At 33.9% G+C, this 17307-nt stretch overlaps 1 protein-coding gene across 7 annotated transcripts in view; it reads right to left on the bottom strand.

Annotated features, from left to right (window-relative positions):
• Positions 1–17307, bottom strand: part of LOC141447210 (calcitonin gene-related peptide type 1 receptor-like) — a 444034-nt gene that overhangs the window by 2431 nt on the left and 424296 nt on the right. For all 7 annotated transcript variants that reach the window (XM_074114519.1, XM_074114517.1, XM_074114518.1 and 4 more), the window contains 5 exons: positions 15032–15123; positions 7671–7797; positions 3295–3512; positions 349–643; positions 230–271 (listed from right to left, as the gene is read on the bottom strand). In XM_074114519.1, coding sequence (XP_073970620.1) covers positions 230–271; positions 349–643; positions 3295–3512; positions 7671–7797; positions 15032–15123 — 774 coding nt within the window. The remainder of the gene's footprint in view (positions 1–229; positions 272–348; positions 644–3294; positions 3513–7670; positions 7798–15031; positions 15124–17307) is intronic.

Here is a 17307-nt window from a genome sequence, read left to right as displayed (position 1 = left end):
ACTAAAGATCGAAATTAATGATCGGTATTCGATAATCAGAAAGAATATTGTTAAACTAGTAGAGATGTATCTATCCAAATTTTTTCAATTTTCTCTACCATTATTAACGTAACAATGATGAATTAGTTATTAGACTTTAGAATTACGATGTTTGTTTTAAAATTAAAAAGAAATTAGCATTTCAGCCGCTACGTTAACAAATGTAGTAGAAATATAAAAAACATTTTACCTCTCCATTACAAAAACAGAAGAGCGTAGCAACACATAAACCCTAAAAAAAAATAATTAAAAACATATTAATTACATAAAAATGAACGTACTTCACAAGAAAGGAAAATAACAAGTTACTTGGAAGGACGCTGTAACAGCAGATATTAGCTCATAATAAGTTTCCCACGGATGATTGTTTGGTGGGCGAAATGGAGTCAAAAGATAGTTAAGCCCAAGCAATGGTAACAATAATAAAGTTGCTCTGAGTGCTTGTAGTAAGGCTCTTGAAGGTCTGGAAGACTGAGCTGGGCCAGCTCTTAACTTACCAACAACCACTCGCATTATGTTGCACAAGAAGATAAAGTTTAGTCCCATTGATGTTGCAACCAATATTATAAGTACTGTATTTGAATCGCTTTCGTCTATCCAGCATCTGAAATGATTATTGTTTGTTACTTATTAAAAACTAAGAAAAGAAAAAGAAAAAAATAAATTATGCAATTTTTTCACAGAGGATAACAAAATTTGTCATTCAAGAAATTTATAAGTCACCATACATAGCTAGCACAACTGAGCTTCTTAATCTTAATAAAAGCATTCTTCACTTAATCTAGGATTTTCAAAATAAATTGTTTTCTTTAGAAATAGGTAGGTTTTCGTCATAACTAACATTATTCATAATATATTTTTTTTAAATAATTAAAGTTGAATACCAAGGTCCTCCAAGCACGAAAATGGCATCTTGAATTTTTTTTATCTGCTATATTTTGTTGTAATTTCGATTATTTTGAAGAATGATATACCATAATTAATGAACTTAACATTGTATGCTCCCATCAGATCGGCTTCCGAGTTCATCTTTCAGGGGCTTCACGTCCTGATGCTACAGTTTATGCTCAAGATTTTCTTAGATTCTGAAAAGGCCTTTGACCAGGTCTGACACTAGGGCTTAGATTAAGATCAATATCATCTTTCGTAGCCCTATTATCTATAGTATATCTCAGATACTATCTTTCCTAACGATCTTTGTGCGCGAATCCTGGATCTGCCTACTCTTCTGAATTCCCCTCAAACATGAATACACGGCCCCCATCTATTCATCATTTACACAGCACATATTCCACAACGACCAAATACTGTATTCTATTCTTTGGCGGTCGACTCAGCTTTCCTTTCTCCAAATCCTGATCCAGTTGTCGCTTACCTTTCCACAACAGAACATCTGAATGTTGTGGAGACATGGTTTCAGACCACTTGGTGTCTATAGCAAGTACATAACATTATCTCTAGCCATTAAATCATCCTACCAATTGACTTAAATTCAAGTAGAAGTACTATTATTATTATTTATTTATTTTTTTAAAAATCTTTTACTGGAATTTACTACTGCAACGATTGTTGCAACAAGCAAATGTGGTACCTGATACAAAAAATATCAGGATATAAGAGTGGAGAAGGTACCCAGTGGTGTCACTCCAGTAACGGCCTTTGCTATACTGCTCTCACGATAAGAGTAGATCACGAGGCCATCTTCTCTTCAATCTCCTTAGAGGATTACCTGATAATGTGGAGGAAGATAGATGTTCTATGAGAGGGTTAGAATGAGCTGCTGTAGAGTAGAATGATGAATTTGAGGAAACGAGTGTTAGCAAGATCTTGTAATGAAAGGGATTTTGAGGTTGTAGTGAGGTTAGATACATAGAACGGAGCGTTAAGAAGTTTTCGAAGTATTTTTGGACTGTAATGTCTGGAGGCGTAGTGAGTTGGAACGCTTAGTCGATCCCCGTACTTCAATGTATTATTATTCAATTATTTCAATGTACTATTATTAAAATTACTGAGTGACATCTGATGCGAGGTGGGGCACAACTAAGCATTTCAATTCTAAATGTGTTGAATACTTGCAAACAAAAGTCCTCTAAATCTTATCAGTACTCCTCACAGAATTAACCCCTAGCCTTGCCGGCCCTCTTCATCACTGTACTTCATAATTATGCCCCAACACCTTCTAGAGATGTCTTGAATCAAACATCAACCCCCAAATTATAATTTTTTTCAAAAAGTCACTACTCTGTAAAGCATCTCACGGAACTAGACTGATGATTTAAAAAACATAACTTGTAACTTATATTTGATCTTTCATGAAAACAAAATTGGCCAAAAGCAGTTCAATAACTGGGTCCTGGCATAACTATTAATATGACGACATTAACATAGAAACTAGGAGTAACGTTCCTTTCCAAAACACAGAAAACATGGAAATTTACATCTCATCAATATTCAATGGGTTTTCTTTTTTACTCCTGCTATCACTCTACATCCTTGCAAATTTCAACGGCGCCTTATTTAAATGTGGAAGATATCCTTAAAAACAGAAACTTTAATTAAGTATTAATTTTTTAACATTTTGATACACAATGTCCCTCCAAAGGAATTTTCAAGATGAGGACTGGAATTTAATCAATAAATTACCTACTTTACGAACAAGGTTATGTTTTCCTTACTAAATTAAAGTGCAGAATAAAAAAAAAATATTGTTTCAGTCACTGATTTTATTGTAACACATACAGGCCAGCACTAAATGATTGGCATCAGCGAAATCCCTTTATTAACGACATCAAACTTACCAAAATATCTTGTAAAATGTACAAATGCCTTAAAGATTGCGTCTAGTTCTTTATCTTATGAATACATGGTAGAAATGTTGGGACTTATTTTCCGAATAGTAAAACACGGTCTTATCGGTAAGTTAGGTTAGGTTAGGTTAGAATCGCCGAATAGAGATGGGCCAAATTACCAAACCAAATATGCCAAGTTATGAAAGTTCCTTTATTGTTATAACTTTCATTTTGGTAATGTTTTTTATGTATTTAAGATTTTTTTATTAATTTACATTAAGGTGAACCAAATTCTATTTAATACTATTTAAATATTATACAATAATTCTTAATTTCCATTGTTTCAAATGGTGGTCCCCACTCCTGTATTTCAATAAGAATTTTTTTTTTTAAATAAAATAAGGAAATTCAATTCTTATTATTTACTTGCGGTTTGAGAAAAAAAAAAAAAATCCAAATTACTTACTGGTCAGTATGGCCGGAGGCTAACCTCAACGTTGTATACAATGTGATAAAGACTATAGGGACGAACCACGAAAGTACTGTGAGCACTTTAACCAATTTCTGTTCGCTGGTAAATGCAGACACTAATAAAGTATGTAAATATACACCTTCTGCGAGCATCCATGCATAGCAGCTTAACAAGAAATAGTGGAGAATCACATGTAAACATTGGCACCATACCTGAAAATTAAATTAAATCATTAAGCAATAGATAGAACATATTTTTCAGGCGGGTGTTACTGTTAAGTAACAAGTTATACCAAAGACTTAATTAATAATATTAGTAAGAATACATAAATATAAATTTAAGGATGAAAAATTAATGCCAGTTTCAATCATTATAAACTTTATTATGTCGAGCTTTCGACCTAGGGACTAGGACATCTTCTGGGCTGTGGAACATATTTACAGTGTGTTAACAATTATACTACCAATTAATTATATTACAGTGAATATGTATAATGTAACGAAAATTTATAAAAATATTTACCTAATTTACAATATACTGTTTTAAATCATTAGAGGGATTGGTGTGTCTTCTGTCTTGTCTGTTCATGGACTGAATGTGATCGGTCTGTATGTGATATGTGTTTGGTTGTAAGGAAGTCATTGTTGCCAATTGTCAAGTATTTTGCAGTAAGTTGGCGTATATGTTGTTTAAATTGTTGGTGTCAGTTTTGAAATTTAAACTGTTTTCTGTCTTAGATATGTATATCCATTTTTAGCTCTTTCCTTTTCTGTGTGTTGGTTTCTGATTTAAGTATCTTTGTGTTTGGGGAAATCGAAAGTGTGATGATTTTCCTGTGCTGTGTAAGGAAAGTGCTGTGGTGTTCTTTTTTAGTTTTGTGTCGTAAGAGTGTTGGTACAGTCTTTCTTTAAGTATTGTGATGTTTCGCCTATATATTTTTTGTGACAGTCTTTACATTCAATTTCGTATATAAGATTTGATTGTTTGTCTTTTTCAGTCTGGTCTTTTTGAGTTATTGGTATTTTTTGTACTGATTATTGTATTTAGTAAGGCATATTTTTTAGGTTGTATGGATAGGTGGTGTCGCTGTGTGTTTGTAGGTTTGTTGTTCTTGATGAATTGGTTTTTTTCATTCTACGAAATCAAATCGTACTACTTTATATTTATCCAATGAATTTTATTCTTCAAAAAAGGATAGAGAAAGACTCATGCAAACACAAACAAACATATGCACAATATAAATATAACCATTTTCTTTGTTTGTTTTTTTTTTTTTAATCCAAAAAATCAGACTTCTCTGAAAATTTTCTCATCTAAGAGAAGGGCTTACTTTTTAAACAATTAATTTTGTATTCAAAGTTAATGCCATTGGATCTGGTAGGCAGCGATGACCTTCAAATGTCTAAAAATTATCGTGACAAAAACTGGTAAGCTATGATTAGCAAACGGGCCAAGTAATAATGGCAAAAAACTACGGGGGAGTAGTTCTCAAATTACTTTTTTGGCCAAAATTTATTTAAAAATCAATATTTAACAAAAGTTTGGTTTCAATAAATGAAATCAAGAAAAATTCGTGTACGTCACACCATTTTTTTTATTTATGAATACAGTACAAAATAAAATATGAAAAATTAATCGTAACGTTTGAAGTTGATAACGTCTAACGATTAACTATAATACAAAAAGACTTCAGAGGGAGCAAATGTTTGATGTTGAAGCTACCCCAACTTCTTTAATTTTTTTTTCACCTAGACCAGGGGTCGGTAACCCGCGGTTCGCGAGCCACATTTATTCAAATTGTGTGGCTCTTCAGCGTGCCCAAAATATATTATATATTTTAATTATATTGAAACGAATGAAAATTCCATTTCTTGAAGGTATTTTTTCAAAAATAATCTTAAATGTGATAGGCTAGAAATTGAATAGAATTATATTAAAATACAGTACGTAATATATCGGACTGCCGCCATTTTCATTCAAACACAGGATTAGTTATTATTTATTTACTTTGCAATATGTGAAAATAAATATATAAAACATTTAAATGTTATTGAATATCATAAAATAATAATTTGTGAATACAAATGATCTACAGAGTTTGTTTACTCTATCATCTCTGCGGCTCTTGGTAAGAGTATATTAAAATTATTTAAGGAAAAATGGCTCTTTACTTAAAATAGGTTGCCGACCCCTGACCTAAACTGATAGCAACCATCTTAAAATTGTTACCCTAAAAACATGAAACCAAGAAATGGTTAAATACTAAGTTTTGGAACCATCTCTTTTAATATTTGCTCAAAAAAATCGAATCAAGATTGCAAAATTTCCTATAGATTATGCAAGTGTACAGTCTTAAAACTAAATGCCAATAGGTGCAATAAGCGAAGATACTGTAATTGGAAAAAGTACAATTTTTAGAAGTGCTTTAATACGAGGGTCGTTTGAAAAGTCCGTGCAAAAATAAAAACTACTTAATTTTTTGGGGTAAACCTTTTTTATTTTTCAACATAGTCTCCTTTTAGGCTTATACACTTCGTCCAACGCTGCTCTAGTTTGTTGATCCCTTCCGAATAATAGGATTTGTCCAAGTCTGAAAAATAGCCATTCGTTTCTGCAATCACCTCCTCGTTTGAATAAAATCTTTTTCCCGCCAGCCATTTCTTCATATTGGGGAACAAATAGTAGTCCGAGGGAGCCAAGTTTGGAGAATAGGGGGGATGTGAAACGAGTTGGAACCCTATTTCCATTAATTTTGCGACCACAACTGCTGAGGTGTGAGCTGGTGCGTTGTCGTGATGGAAAATGACTTTTTTGTGGGCCAATCGTGGGCGTTTTTCTTGCAGCTCGGTTTTCAAACGGTCCAATAACGATGAATAATATGCACCTGTATTAGTTTTACCCTTTTCCAGATAGTCGATGAGGATTATTCCTTGCGAATCCCAAAAGACAGTCGCCATAATCTTTCCGGCCGATGGAACGGTCTTCGCCTTTTTTTGGCGCAGATTCCCCCTTGGTAACCCATTGTTTAGATTGTTCTTTGGTCTCAGGAGTGTAGTGATGTATCCATGTTTCATCCACAGTGACGAAACGACGCTTAAAGTCCTGCGGATTCTTCTGGAACAGCTGCAAACCGTCCTTGCAACACTTAACACGATTTCGTTTTTGGTCAAGCGTGAGCAATCGCGGCACCCATCTTGCGGATAGCTTTGTCATGTCCAAATGTTGATGCAAAATATTATGTACCCGTTCATTCGAGATGCCCACAGCACTAGCAATCTCACGCACCTTCACTCTTCTGTCATCCATCACCATATCATGGATTTTATCAATGATTTCTGGAGTAGTAACCTCAACAGGGCGTCCAGAACGTTCAGCGTCACTTGTGCCCATATGGCCACTCCGAAAATTTTGAAACCACTTATAAACTGTTCTAATCGAATGTGCAGAGTCACCATAATGTTTATCAAGCTTCTCTTTAGTCTCCTGAGGCGTTTTGCCTTTCATAAAGTAGTGTTTAATCAACACACGAAATTCTTTTTCGTCCATTTTTTGAAAATCACTCGACTTCCTCGATTCAAACGAATGCCAAACACAAAGAAATAGACCGATCTGGCTGAAACTTGGTGTGTGTTCTTCCAAGAGATGCTACTAACTAAACATAACCTCGATTCGCGCCAGTGGTGCTATCTCTCTGACTTTGCACGGACTTTTCAAACGACCCTCGTACTTTAAAAAATTACAATTTTTCAAAAAATCTGTTGCTACATAATACTTTTTTTTCTGCAACCATGTAGGAATGTTCTCATTACTCAATTAAAATCAGCTGTGTAATGCCCAACTTTACCTCCCTAGTGGGGAAAAATTCCCATTAGTGTTACTTCCTCATTAGTGAGTGGAAAAACTTCATTGTGCTTCCTTGATATAAGAAGTTTTGTTATTAAATATTTTCTGTAAAACTTTAATCAGCTCATTTAACGTAACTAAATAATTAAAAAACGAATATTAAAAAAATAAAATAAAAATTGAAAGGAATATAGAAATAAAAATATTTTAATAAATAATTAGATATTTTTAATTATGACAGTTAAAAAGGTTATAGTGTTACCTTATAGAAATTTAAAATGGATTCTAGTGATTCCTGTTTAGTATTTTTTTTAAGTTAATAACCCTAATGGTTGCAGAAAAAATATAATATTTAACTCGATTGTAAAGTATTTTCCTCACACTCGGCAATTTGCACTTGGACTCGCCTCGCTTCGCTCGCTCGTGCGTGCGTGCAAACCCTGCCTCGCATGAGGAAAAGTACTACTTTCCGCACTTGTTAAATAAATAACTATTTTTTAATTAAAAAATAAAATCATTTTACTTACACCGTTTTCCAGAATTACCTCCGGAAATGGAATGACCAGCCTATACCAGAGAAGCCACAGAAAATTGTTAAAGGCAAAGGCCGTAAATAAGTTCATGTGAAGTGTATTGCGAGGACATCTTAAAGATCTGAAACAATTATTTTGCAATACTTAATGGATCATATAAGAAGAATAATTTAAAAAATTGGTGAGGACCACTGAAATTATCACTTTCTTGCTTTACTTTTGAACTATCGTCATTGTGGTAATGATATCAAGAACTCTTTTGCCGGAGGTAACGTAAAAAAAAAGAAGAACATGCTTGAAAATTGAAGCCAAGCGTAGGGGGGATTAGAGCAAGGCTCAAGGTACAAGAAGACTGGAAGTGATAATATTGATCTGTCAGGAAAAGTTGGTCATTAGGGAACGGAGGTCTAACTTTAAGGATATAAATATTTCCCTGGGCTTAACTACTAAAGAAAATCGAGAAAATTTAGAAAAATAAATGAGTACACTTATGCCTTAACTTGGAGAATTTTAACAGCTAAATTAAACAATTATTCCATAGAAGAATACGAGGTCTGTAAATGAAGTAATGAGACTGTTTTTTTAAAAAAATTTTATTAAAAAAGAATTACAATTCTATATTGTCACCTTCAAAATAACTTCCTTCTGAAGCTACACAGCGCTGGAGACGTTTCTTCCACTCCTCATAGCAGTGCTCGAACTCCGATACTGGAATAGCCTTCAGCTGGTCGGTTACAGCCGTTTGAATGTTTTCCGACTGTCCCAAAATGAGTTCCCTTGAAGTGATTTTTCACCTTCGGGAAGAGAAAAAAGTCACAAGGACTCAAGTCAGGCGAATAAGGAAGCTGAGGAGTCACAGGAATGTTCTTACTGGCCAAAAACTCTGGTTTATTGAAATTGCTGTGTGACAAGGAGCATTACCCGTGATGCAACACCCACTTGTTCTTGATGTTTGGGTCTCACACGAGAATGGCCCATTTTCGAAGTTTTTCAAGAACCTCTCGGTAAAAGTGTTGATTGGCCGTTTGACCTTGAGGTAGAAACTCTTAGAGAGTATTCGCCTGACTTGAGTCCTTGTGACTTTTTTTCTCTTCCCGAAGTTGAAAAAACACCTCAAGGGGAACTAATTTTGGGACAGTCGAAAACATTCAAAAGGCTGTAACCGACCAGCTGAAGGCTATTCCAGAATTGGAGTTCGAGTACTGCTACGAGGAGTGCAAGAAACGTCTCCAGCGCTGTGTGGCTTCAGAAGGAAGTTATTTTGAAGGTGACAATATAGAATTGTAATTCTTTTTGAATAAAAAAATTTAAAAAAATCAGTCTCATCACTTAATTTACAGACCTCGTATACTTAATGCAAAGGAGATTTAGATTTAGGTAGATGAACAAAGCGGTAATACAATCTAAAGTCACGGATGAGTTATCATTTACAGTTAATAGTAATTACATATGTCATAACAGCCACTTGACTGTAAGGTTAGGTTAGTAGACAGTATGTTTGATTGACATTAGATTACCATCAAAGGGAATTTATTAGATGCAGAAATCAATTCCATCAAATAACCTCAATTTGCTCCACAGATTGAAACTAACACTATTGGATGTTTTTTGCTTATGGCTATTATCAAGAGATTATTAAATAGACCTTCCGAGAAGAATTTACTTCAGCAAAATTAATTTTTTTTCAGATAGTTTTCTAAGGTAGGTGAAAATGAAGCCTACATTGATCGAAAGAAAAATAAGACTCAAGAATGGTTACGCGAAGAAAATGAAGCATTGTTTTAAACCTAGTGTATTATTGTTAAATAAGCTATAGAACTGTATCAACGCAGAACATTAATAAAGAATTATCTCTGGCTAATTACGAAAGTAGAAGGGAAAACCTCTGATGAATCAGATACATTGGCAATTAGAGTAAAGAGGATTTATTATCTGAAAAAGGATAACAATGGCATTAGGTTATTCTCTTGTTAACCTAAAAAAGGATTTTATCTTAAGGCTCCAAAAATAAGTAAAAAAAAAATATCACATTTATGAGTTGAACTTACGATTCAAATTTGTAATGGGTACAATAAAATGTTTTTTCCCCTGTTATTTATTTATTTATTGACGTGAATCATATGGTGGCAATCCAAAAAACCTAATGATAAAATCGGAGGATACAGTTTGGCATTATAGTTTCGAATCTATCGTCTACATCCAAAATTAAATTAGACCACTGGATAGCTAAAGGATCAAAGAATTCATTACGATAAGCGAGATCTGTGACGCATCGCGCGCGGTGGAGGGGGAAGCGCCGCCATTTTGAGATAATTTTGCTGCGTATCGAGATTTGCAATTAGTATAACTTTTGACTCGGAGAAGCTACGATGTTCGTTTAAGTTTTAATCGTCAGCTGTCGTCACAATCTATCGATTGTATATAAAACATTAGTGTAAAATAGTGACAGTGAATATAATATGTTGTCAGAATAAAAAAATATCAAAAATATATGTCGGCCTATACGCGTCGAAAAGCCAAAACCAAATACAGAGATCATATACGGTTGGAAAGGGCTTCTCAATAACAATCGAATGGTAAAAGTCGCAAAGCCGGTGGAGTCGCCATATATCGCAATATCAATAGCTTCACTGATTGTAATGGAGTTAACATTGACATTTCGGAAATTTATTTGGAAATGAAAGACGCAAAAGCTGGTGTCTGACTAGTAAACGAAAAAGGCCAATGGCATCTTCAAATTCGCACTCAGGTGTGTGTATATCCATCCGGGCACAGCGTTAGCAGAAATTAAACTCTTTATGTTACGATCGTTGTTAAAATATTCCAAAAACATCTCTAAAATTATACCCGATTACGAGCCTAATCTTACTACACCAATTATGATAGTTGGAGACTTTAATGTTGATGTCTCACAAAACCGCTCATTGCCCGACTTCATGCTCAGCGAGTTCAATTTGTCTTATATTGAATACCTATATTGATTTAACGTTTACCAGAAATCTTGATGTATCTTGTATGCCATTTGGGTCGTACTTTTCCTATCACAGACCTATAATTAATAAAGTTATATTGTAACACAGTAATTATTTGTTTCCTTGATTTCATCCTAAATACATAAATAAAAATATTTTATATAATAAATATAACCCGTTACGTAAACGTATTCACTTACAACACACGGCCGTGTCCATGGCACAGCCACAGGTTTTTTTTTTTTTATGATTTAAGGCGCGACAACATTTAAGGTTATTGGCGCCCGAAGCTTTTTTTCAGTGCACTGCCAGCCTCCAGACAGTGTTCTCTCGTTACAGACAACACTGTCCATCACCGGGCAGTGAGCTGTAAGAAGCTCCTAGGAAGTGAAAATCTAAGGGTCAACGGCTGGATTCGAACCCGGGACCTCCGCGTGGGAGTCCAGTACGCTAACCGCATAGCTAATCCCTTCTCTTTTTTTTTTTTGTTATTAATTTTTTATTTCTCATTATTGTTTACCCAACGTTTGCAACGAAACTCTTAAGTTTATTTCCAAAAATAACAAAGATTTTTACAGTTTAAAATGTGTTCAAGGTACACTATGCTGAATATTATCCAATCAATCTACCTTATCAGGACAGCCATCAAAGAATGGGGACATAATAAGTTGCAGGAGTAATGGGGAGGAAAAAACCTGGCCAGAGGCAGGAGAAAATTTTTTATTAGCCGATAAAACTTGCCTAAAACAATCTGCGAAATTACTTCTGTCCTGATTAGGAAGGATCATTATTGTGTACTTTCGATAAAAAAAAAAAAAATCATTACTTTTATTCTACATTTTCTCCACCATCTTTTCTTCTATTTTTTTCAAAATAACTTCCTGGCCATTGTTGAAAAACACTAAAACCTGGTCAATCAGAAGAAACCAATTAAAAAAAAGTTTATTTTCATTAAAAAAAGAAAAAAGAATTAGATAAAACTCTTACAGCTAAAGTTGAATGTAATAAAATTCTTGAAAGATGTAGTAAGGAATGCAATATACTAAGGAAGGACGAAGAAAAAAGAAAACCTGAGAGGAAGGTAAGTCCAAAAAAAGGAAGGATACAAGGACCTCCAACAGCCAGATAGCAAAAAAACTAAAAATAAAATAAAAGGTTTCCCACAGGATAAAGAAGGCGTTGACAAAAGTATTATAGTGAAAGGCACACGATAAGGAAAAGGAACTTGGAAGGAAATACGAATGAGGTGGTAAATCTACAGTTACTCTACCTCAAGAAAATAAATGCTTGAAAATGCTGCATATCTATTTTTCCCCCCGTTTAAAAGAGAAAAGATTTACAGTGTGAAACGAAAGTCAAGACAAATTGTATCGTTCCTAGGGCAATAACAATTACTTGCTTTTATTGAGAGTTACTGTTATGAAACACTTGCAATAGAAAATAAGACAAACCAATAAATGACAAAATCAGTTAGTACCGATGTACGAGTATTGTACAGGGTATTCATTTTAAGACGGCTCAAATGCCTTTCATGCTTAAACAATTAAACTGAGCAAAAAATGGTAGAGGAAATATTTGTTACCCGCAAACCACTAGTTTCAGAATATGTGACTTGATTTAACTACTTATTTCCCGATATTAAGAAAAATACTAGCTTTACTGCCTTGGCAATATTTTCAGTAGAAAGGGGATGAAAAAATACATAAAAATGACCTATCGCGTGCTCTTCTTTCTCTTTGATAACAAGTTAAAAAATTGAAATATGATTAATAAATGCCAGATTTTGAAATGGCCTAGCACCTTTAATTTTGAAGATAGCGAATTGCGGTTTCCGGTTTCATTCATAACTTTTTATACTCTTTAAAACTGTGTATTTGAAATTGGGGGTTAACTACGAACCCTCACTTTTGGTCGCGCGTCAGCCGCGTATGCGGGCAGGAATCTAAAATCAAGTCACATATTCTGAAACTAGAGGTGTCGGGCAACAAATTTTTCCTCTACCATTTTTCGCTCAGATTAACCGTTTAAGCATGAAATGCATTTGAGCCGTCTTAAAATGAACACCTTGTATAAATACGAGTAATCAACCCATCAAGGTATTTTAAGATTGATTGGAAATATACATGCTTAAAGCCGTTGAGACGATATAAGTTCAACTAGAATCAATCTTTGTCAATCACTCTAAAGAAAACAAAAATGGATGGCCTTGAAGCTTTGATGACTTAATTTGAAACATCAAGTTTAAGCTTGTTATAATTTTTTTTTTTTTTTTAATAATTTGTCCTCTTTCATACATCTACAAACACAAAATTTGATGCTTAGAGAAACAACAAAACTATACGCAAAAACTTCTTAGGGTACGTTCCACTAAGCGTTCACAACAACGATCAAAATGTACCTTCAGCCGTTCCACATGGCGACCGCGGTCATAGTGGTCGTGGCGAAAACGTCACTAATGACGTCATTATTTTCGCTCACGCGAAACTCACAACGCACCCCACCTTAAGAGCTGGGTCAAAGTGGGCGTTCAGAAATTTGGGCGCAATTTTTAAAAGCAAAGATGGCGACCGAAAAAATTATATCAGGTAAATGAAAGTATTATCTCAAGCAAATAATTGAATGTGTTTCTCGAAAGTCTAAAAAAAATAATAAAATGAAAAATTACTTATCCCTTTACATACTAAATCACTGAATAACGATCAATTACACTTTGATAGTTAATAATACGTGGCCTAAGTTTTTGCTTTTCACCATTGCGATTTTGTAAAATTGCATGCCACTCTTCATCGGAACTAGATGAAGAACTTTCTAAAGCATTATTACGTTGCATTAATAAATATCCTACTGTTGCCACAGAAGACATTTTAATTTTATTTACACTTAAATTTTATAAATAATCCACGAAAATGTAATATAAAATTGAATTATATATATATTTTTAGTATAAGTCAACTTTACCAATAATTATAAAGTTTATTATAACTGCTTGTAAACGGGGTTAAAATTAAAAAATAACCTCTTCAAGCTTCTAACTTATTTTCGAGGTCGCCATTTGTAATGTTTACATGAACGGTTAAAACGCCCCATAGTCCATTCCACTTGAGTTTTCGATTGTAACGTTCGCAAGCAAAGTGAAACGGGCAAAACTGCGGTCGTGAGCGTGATCGTTGTGAACGCTTAGTGGAATCGCACCCTTTAATGACGATTTACATAGTTTTCAACCGTTGTTGAAATGCTCCTTCTTCTGGGTAATATAATTCTACAAATTTAAAAGAGATATGAATGAAGAAGAAAACACTAAATTTGCCCAAACGTCGGTATTAAAAAATTATATTTTTGTAAACAAAAATATTTTATTAACCACTTCTCAATATTCTACCTTAATTTTCGTAACTATGGTGGCGTCAGGAAGGCGTTGGATGAACTAGTTTAAAGTTAAGTTTCGCTTTAAAGTTTCAATAGAAACTTCGAAGAAGTAACCAAGTGCCTAGTAGTAAAAACAATGCTACCCAGTTAATTCAGTGCTAGTCAAGTTTAAAAGTCTCGCTAGGTTTGTATATTTATGTAAAATACTATAAGTTTATACTAAGGCATTAAGTAAGTTAGTTGTAAAATTTTGTGCTTAAATTCAAAGTGCCACCAAACTGAATCAACAATTCTAGAATATTCTAGTCAGCCAACCACTCTGTGGCCGAACATCTGGCACTGTCATCAATCTCTATCTAGGGTCTTTAGTTTGTTAGTTGGATGTTAGTCATTACTGGGCTAGCGTGCGACTTATTAGTTCATCCAACAAACCACTGCTGGTTAATACAAATGCAGACAGCTGCGAGTAGTCCTGCTAGAAACTAGCAGTTCTTGTACCCAAAGCAGCATAAATTCTCATGTCACCTCAATTATATTATTAGGCGTAACGTACTTTTAGAGATAAAAGTATAACTACTGAGTTCCTCGTTCTTCTAGAACTTAAGGGAAGGATTTTTTCCCTTCTGTAAAGCTTCCTTAAATCAAATCACTCAGATCAGCAAACATTCAGGAATTAATGAAAAATATTTAAGGAGAAAATCAAGTTAAATTATAATGTAGAAGTTCAAACGAAAGATTGTAATGCCAACAATAAGAGGCATTTGATGGAAATGATGTAAAAGAAGTGGAATATTTTCAAGAATACTTCGAAATGTTGCTTAAAAATGTTCGCCATAATAAATCATTTCTGTAAGGTTTCAAAAATTTTATTTAAAATAAGAAATTTTTCTGCAATCTCTTCGCAATAATTTAAATAATAAATTACTGACTGAGAAACCACAGATGTATCAAGATAATTGTAACTTTGTAAATTTTATTGACAAATATTTAAATTAACTATGAATAATGATGACTTACTTAAAATAAGATAGGATGAAGAGAGACAGGAGTAGAGCTAAGAGCGATATGAAGTAACCCGCCTGATATATGTTATTTACCTGTTGCCTTAACTGAAACAAACAAAAATATATTTATTACAGATTTAAGGTAAAATTAAAATAATACTTGTAAGAATGTGTAAGAGAAGTTACCAAATGGTAACACACCAAAATATTGAACTATTATTTACTCTCTTCACTAGAGAGATCACAAGGCTTTTAAGACATCTTATTAGGATGTCACAAAGAGTTCTAGAAGAAATATTTTGAGCCAGAGGATTTGCGTATTTACAATATTCCGAATATTGAATGAGTGTTTCACAGTTACCAATTCCAACATGACGATTTTATTCCGGCATCTCACTAGTATTATTTTTAGATTACGAAGACAGACTTGCCCTTCACTAACCATTAACAATGCTGACCTACCGACTTCCACACAGGTTCGTTATATAGGGCTTTACCTAGACAGCCGTCTAACCTGGAACCCTCACACAAGACTTAAAAGACTTAGAACTGAACAGACGTTACGGACTATTAAGGAGACTCCTTGGACAGAAATCCTCCATGAACGTACAAAACAAACTTACACTTTACAAAACACTATTACTACCAATATGGACATATGGAGCAGAATTGTGGGGGCTCCGCCAAATCATCCAACACACAAACTATCCAATCTTTCCAGTATAAAGTCCTCCGCCGAATCGTTAACGCACCAACCGCACCCTCCATCATGATCTCAATATTCCGTATATAAATGAATTAATCCTCACCGCGATTCCTAAATTTCCACAGCAAACTCTCTGTGATCACCCAAATCCTCTGGCTCAATCACTATCCACATCATCCCGATCCTGACAATCCTCCACGTTGTCTAAAGCGGCGTTGGCCACGTGACCTCATTGCCTCCTAAACCCCAATAGAGTTCCAGCGCTGGCTGGTTTCTCTCATCCCGTCATCCTGGTTGTGGCACTGAGCCAGCTCTGTGGCACAATCAAATGTTTCTTTGTACTACTCTTTTGCTAGATGTATAATTTGTACAGTTGCAAATAAATAAATAAATTAAAATAAAAAAATTAAAAATTATTTTTAGAACTATTTTATTATTATTGTTATCATTATTATTTCAAAAAAAATTTATGAATATTTAATTTTTAAATTATTTTATCACCAATAAATGTATTATAGTAACAAGTGACCTTCAAAGGCATAGTCTTTTATCTAAGGTCATTCAGAACGGGGTAGTGCTGCTCTTCATCAAAACTTGAGTACAAATTCTGACTTTAAATTTCCCATGACCAGGTAATGTAGATCAGAAACACCTGGACCTTGCTGTAGAACCTACAATATCATTACAAAACGTAGAAATTCTGTTTTATGTATAAGATTTAGATAATTTAAGTTAAGATGATGCATTTTACTAAACCTTAAATAAAAGCACTTTCAATTTTTTTTAAAAAAATTATATCAAGAAAAAACTTTTTTTTTTTTTTTTTTTTTTTTTGTTGAGAATTCAACAAAACTTTTTGGGATGAGAATTCAGTTCCGATTGCCTCTGACAGTCTACAGGGAAAGAAAATAAGATGAAGTTGGATTCGATCATCAAGAAGGTCAAAGGAAATTGAAGGAAGAACACAGAGATGGGTTAGTAGTTCTTAATATAAAGGTGAGTTTTTTTTATCTCTTTTTTTTTTTTTAAATAAAGAACAGACAGGACCCTGGGACAAGTAATTAGCTTCACAAGGATTAGATGGTTTTAATTGAATGCGGTTTTCACCTTGAGGTTTGAACAAATTAAAATTAGAGCCTGCTATTGTTAAAGACATGAGGCATGAAGCTACTTACTTCACTAACAAATCAACTTCCTATCTCCATGCCCGCCATGAAAGAATATTTAAATTACATAGAATTCGGAATAAAGGAACTAAGATAAAGTTAGAAAATAATTTACATATTCCCTCATTACCTCATTGTAAAGTAGTATTGAAGTTCAATAAAAGAAATTCTTTTTTCTTATTCGTGCTTTAGTACCAGAAACTGCCGTAAGACTGAACGTTTTCTGTGATTTTTTTTTTTCTAACATTTCCAAATTTTTCAAAAAGATAAATTAGTCACTAGTAAAACTGGGTCTTGCTTCTACGCTACCATATTTTTAGTTATAAGTCTTGCTGTATACACAGTGTACAGGTTATTTTAAAATTCAAAGAGGTTACACGGCCTAACGTGACACCAGAGAAATCTGACGGGTCGTTT

The sequence above is a fragment of the Rhodnius prolixus genome, unplaced genomic scaffold, assembly GCF_049639745.1.
Source record: "Rhodnius prolixus isolate KJV_2025 unplaced genomic scaffold, Rpr scaffold_7, whole genome shotgun sequence".
Lineage (NCBI taxonomy): Eukaryota > Metazoa > Arthropoda > Insecta > Hemiptera > Reduviidae > Rhodnius > Rhodnius prolixus.
Note: the sequence above shows the minus strand (reverse complement) of the source record. Positions and strands in the feature narration are given on the sequence as shown.